Source organism: Merops nubicus, unplaced genomic scaffold (genome assembly GCF_000691845.1).
Source record: "Merops nubicus isolate BGI_N331 unplaced genomic scaffold, ASM69184v1 scaffold12626, whole genome shotgun sequence".
NCBI classification, from domain to species: Eukaryota; Metazoa; Chordata; class Aves; order Coraciiformes; family Meropidae; genus Merops; species Merops nubicus.
The window spans coordinates 8,300-12,967 of NW_008614400.1; the positions used below are offsets into that span (position 1 = coordinate 8,300).

The 4,668-nt window shown below is 45.2% G+C and overlaps 1 protein-coding gene across 1 annotated transcript in view; it reads right to left on the bottom strand.

Annotated features, from left to right (window-relative positions):
- The window catches only part of DNAJC8 (DnaJ (Hsp40) homolog, subfamily C, member 8), an 11,339-nt gene that overhangs the window by 1,879 nt on the left and 4,792 nt on the right, over positions 1-4,668 (bottom strand). Inside the window, exons 5-7 of the mRNA XM_008942219.1 lie at positions 4,516-4,587; positions 3,293-3,384; positions 2,279-2,354 (exon numbers count right to left, since the gene is read on the bottom strand). Coding sequence (XP_008940467.1) covers positions 2,279-2,354; positions 3,293-3,384; positions 4,516-4,587 — 240 coding nt within the window. The remainder of the gene's footprint in view (positions 1-2,278; positions 2,355-3,292; positions 3,385-4,515; positions 4,588-4,668) is intronic.

The following is a 4,668-nucleotide window of genomic DNA, read 5'->3' on the forward strand; positions in this document are numbered from 1 at the left end:
GGCCATGGGCACAAGCTGAAACACAGGAGGCCCCATCTGAACATCTGGAAACATCTTACTGAAGGTGACTGAGCACTGGAACAGGCTGCCCAGAGACACTGTGAAGTGTCCATCACTGAGGATATTCAAAAGCCACCTGGACATAGTCCTGGGCAACTGGCTCTAGGTGGCCCTGCTTGAGCAGGGGGCTCAGGCCAGATGGACCCAAGAGATGCCTTCCAACCTCAGCCATTCTGTGATCACACTCTTCCTAGGGGTAAGTCTGGCAACTTCTGGTCTAACATTATGTCTTTCAGTTTGTTGGTAGAAGCTATTCTTCAAAATCACTTAAAAAAGTAAATTTTGAGGGTGGGATGGGAGAAACAATGTTCCAATCAGCTCCTTCTAAAATACATCAAGTTATAACTTAGCTCTGAAAGTGGCCTATGAATAGCTTTTAGAAACACCATGTAACCACTGGATGGCACAGATACTCCTATGAGGATTCAGAACTGCTGCAGAACATACCTAAGGGACAAAACCTACAGGTCTTTAGGGTAAAGTGACAGGATCAGAACAAGGATGCAGCATGAACACAAGGAGCAGAATCAGCAGAAGCAGGAGAGCCCAGGAGAGCAATGCAGAGGTACCACACAAGCCCCTTTAAAGGTTGGGATTTTTGTGTTGGGTTTGTTTGGTTTTGTTTTGTTTTGTTTTGTTTTCTTTAAACTGAGACACAACCACAATTGCAGAATATCAACTTAAAGGTTGCTTCCTTATGGTTGAAATATTGTCTGAAGCAGCCACACACGAGATACAACCACAATTGCAGAATATCAACATAAAGGTTGCTTCCTTATGGCTGAAATATTGTCTGAAGCAGCCACACACACATTCCTTCCTGATGTATTTTAAAGGCAGACACTGAGTTAGAACACAGACAAGCAGCCAGGAATTCATGTGTGACTTTGTCTCCCATCACCCTCAATGACCTCAATCAATGGTCACCAGCAGAAATAAACTTCTTATACTTGTGTATTCCAGTGATCCATTCTGGATAACACTCAGCTTGGATACTGGTGTTCACATGGATTAAATGGCCAATGCAAACTGGGGCACTAGCAAGGCTGGAGAAGGCACCTGCAAGTGCAGAGGTTCAGCTGTCCAGACATGGGTGAGGACACACAGGCACTCAGAGCTCCAGCAGCAGCAGTTCTGCAGCTCCCCTGTTTGCTCCATCATTCTTTGCTTACAATACTTGCTCACACTGCCTCTGCTGCTACACTTTCCTGCATCCCTACAGCAATGACACACCACTTCTGTGGCCACTCTGGTGTGAGAGCACAGAGCAGCTGCAGCAGCTTGGCCAGTGACAGACTCGTGTCTCTCTCTGGCATTCCATGACAAAGCCCATGGTGCACCCAACACAGCAGCATTATGTGGCTTCCAGAAGATCCAGCTTCCTATATCCATGTTGCATAGCACATGAACACAAACTCTTCCTAGCTGAGCCTCCAGAAACACCCTAGTTGTCCACTTTGCACAGGATGCCAGTCCAGCTCAAACACTTCTCTTCCAGACACTCTTTTTTAAAGGCCTCTGGAACATAAAACTGGGATCCAGCTTTGCACTGCATGAACAATCTAGCTCCTTCTTCCATGAGGTCCTACACACCATCACTGACTTCTTTCCTGCCCACCACTCCCTGCATGTCACAAGACTTCACCTCTGGTGTGCAGTAGGGGAAGAGCTGCAGGCTAGATCAAGTATTTTGGCAGGCTGTAGGTGTGACCCCTAGAATAGCAGCACAACAACCCCAAAGCTACTTGTAATACATCTAAACCCTGAGCACAGGGGTTATACCCTGTATGTAGGTCAGAGGGAAGTGACTGTCAGTCAGGCCTCTGATATTCAGAGGAGACACAGATTCTCTAAGTGTCAGCAACCAGACTGAGAGCACCAGCAGCAGTCCACAGCTGAACAGCTGCCACGTTGAGTTTCACTGGTCACTGCTGACCTGGGCTAAGCAGCAATTCAAATTTCTGCCTAAGGACAAGAACGAGCTGCTGGCAGAGCTGGAAAACACAGCACAATTCAGCAGCCCTGTTTCTGGAAAGTGAGCAGGAAAAGCCCATCAGCAGGATCTCCTCCACACAGGGCCCATGCCCAGGCTTCTGCAGGATCTCCTACCAGGGGACAAATTATAGCACCTGCAGACAAAAGTCTCTCTTCCCTCCAGGGGCCTGCAGCATGGTCAAGAATTGCTGAGGTCCAACCTGTAAGTGAAGGTGCTGGTTACCTCAAAGTTCTTCTGCCACTCTCGCTCTCGTTTCGCCTTCTCCTGTGCCTCAATTTCCTCCTCCCTCTGCCGCTTCCTGGAAGGAAAGCCACAAACAAGCTGTGAACCTACAGCCCACTTGAAAAAACCCACAATGACACTCCCAAAACACCTCAGAGAGCTCTTTCTTGGCAGATTAAAGTGCTTATCAGAAGAGATAAGTGCGCACACCTAAGATAGCACACCAAATAGAACTTCACTGCAGATCTGGAAGAGCAGCAGAGTGGAACGGGACCACTGCCAGCACACAGGCACCTGAGGAGCCAGCCAGCCTCTCCTGGGCATGACAACGAGCTGGACTCCTGCATTACTTTAGTGATAAGCCTAACGCTGTTGAGAGTACACATTCTGAGAAGTTAAAACACACCTGAGCATGCAAAGCAAGAAGGAAAATGGTTTGGGCTCTAATTTTCATCTGTAATCAAAAGTAGTGCAGGCAACCAGCCCCTGGACTGCTTTCACTGGCCAGTGCAGAAACCTTGCTCTCTGAAGTTCACCCACAGTGAGCACTCAGGCAACATGTGCCCAGGACACCTAAAATGTTTCAGGATCACACATGCCACAGGATATTTCTGGCACTTAATTACTATTAAATTCTTTGCATGCTAAAAACATGCAGAAACGTGTCACCATTTCACTGTTTTAGCTGGCCTCCATGTACACACAGAAGAATACAGCAGCAGACCAAATATTTCCATTTTTAAATACAGGAAGGCAAGTTTCCTGTTCACATTTCTCAAGCATAGAGTTCTACAAGCCACAGGTTGACCAGAGAAGTGGTAGAATCAACACCATGAGAAGTCAGCTTGACAGAACCCTTGTTATCTAATCCAAGGCCCTGCCAGAAGGCTGGACTAGATGATCTCCAGAGCTCCATTCCATCTTGGACTTTTCTGAGACCCTGATTTCTTATCTTTGAGGAAGCCTGAGAGGGAAGGAAGAGCCTGAACTGCACAAGCAGAATGCTGCTCCTACCTTTCGTGCATCTCTTTCGCTTCTCTTTCTTTCCTCTTAATTTCCAGTTCAGCAAAGAGCTTCATTGTCTGTTTGTATACAGCTTGTTTGAACTGTAAAACACAAACCCAAAACAGAAGTCTGGTTTATCTAAGAACCTGAAGCACATAAGCCCACATAACCCTGTCTCCTGCCCTGCCAGCAGGAGCGGCGTACGGGAAGGTGTAACCCCTGCTGATTGAATTCTGCTCTGACACCAGGAAACAAATACTTATTAACCTCATATTTGTCTCATTTTAATTTGCATTCACAATAGAACGTGAACAGAACTGTTCATTTCAAGCACTCTTATTCTTCTGTGAAGTCTTGAAATGTTCTATTTGACAAAAAATGGCAAAGCAGCCACTGTTCATAGAGTCATTTCCCATTGGATCATGTGTCGGACAAGTCCAGCATTGGCCTCCCAACAGGAAACAGCAGTATGCTTAAACCAAACTTCACTGTTAAAGAACAGCAAGAGGCTTCTGAAAATGAGTGGAAAATAAGATGGTTAGGGGGCTGGTTACTGTGGTGGTATCAAGAGGGAAAAAATCACTTTGTAGAAAAGAAAAAGGTGATGGCTGAGACTGAAGGTGTCACTGCTGGATCATCGTTCTGTCACAGCCTCTGGGATCTCCTGGCTGCTCCAGACCAGACACCAGCTAGGAAGAACTAAGTTGTGTTTTAATAAAACTAAGGGTTTTTTTTAAATAAAAGTGATTTGCTACAGAACATCACATCCACCCTCCAGTGCTTTACTGGAAGAAACAACCAAAGCAGCTCTTACTACAAAATGTCACCAAAAGCACGTTCTAGACATGCTGCAGTGGGTTCTATACTCTATAAGCCTCTGCTGGCAGAAAGAAATGGTTCCAGCATTCAGAACAGAACAAGAAATTCAATTCAAAAGAGACTGCATGATGTGCAAGCAACAAAGGCTTGCTCCCAGAGAAGAACTGGGTATTTTGATCTATGTAATCTTATGATGCATTTACTCTTTACACTACAGTTACACTATTTTCTAAATATACAGATATTCCCCAACACATGGTTCTCTACAGTGGCTTATCAGAATTTGTTCTCTAAGTCCAAGGACTTAACAAGGATCTAACAAGTCTAATAAATACTTCTGTATTGGTTTTGACTCCTCATTCCTCAAAACACATTTTGTACTTCCTGGTCTCTTTGAACAGTATATGACTTACAACTTCAGGATCATCCTCTTCTACAGTTGGAGGTTTTCCATCCTTCTTCAGCTGCTTCTTTTTTTCTTTCACCTGAAGATCAAGAACAAAAATAGGAGCCTAAGAAAATTTATAGGGCTTACATAATTGTATCCAAGTAGTTCTGCATTCCTG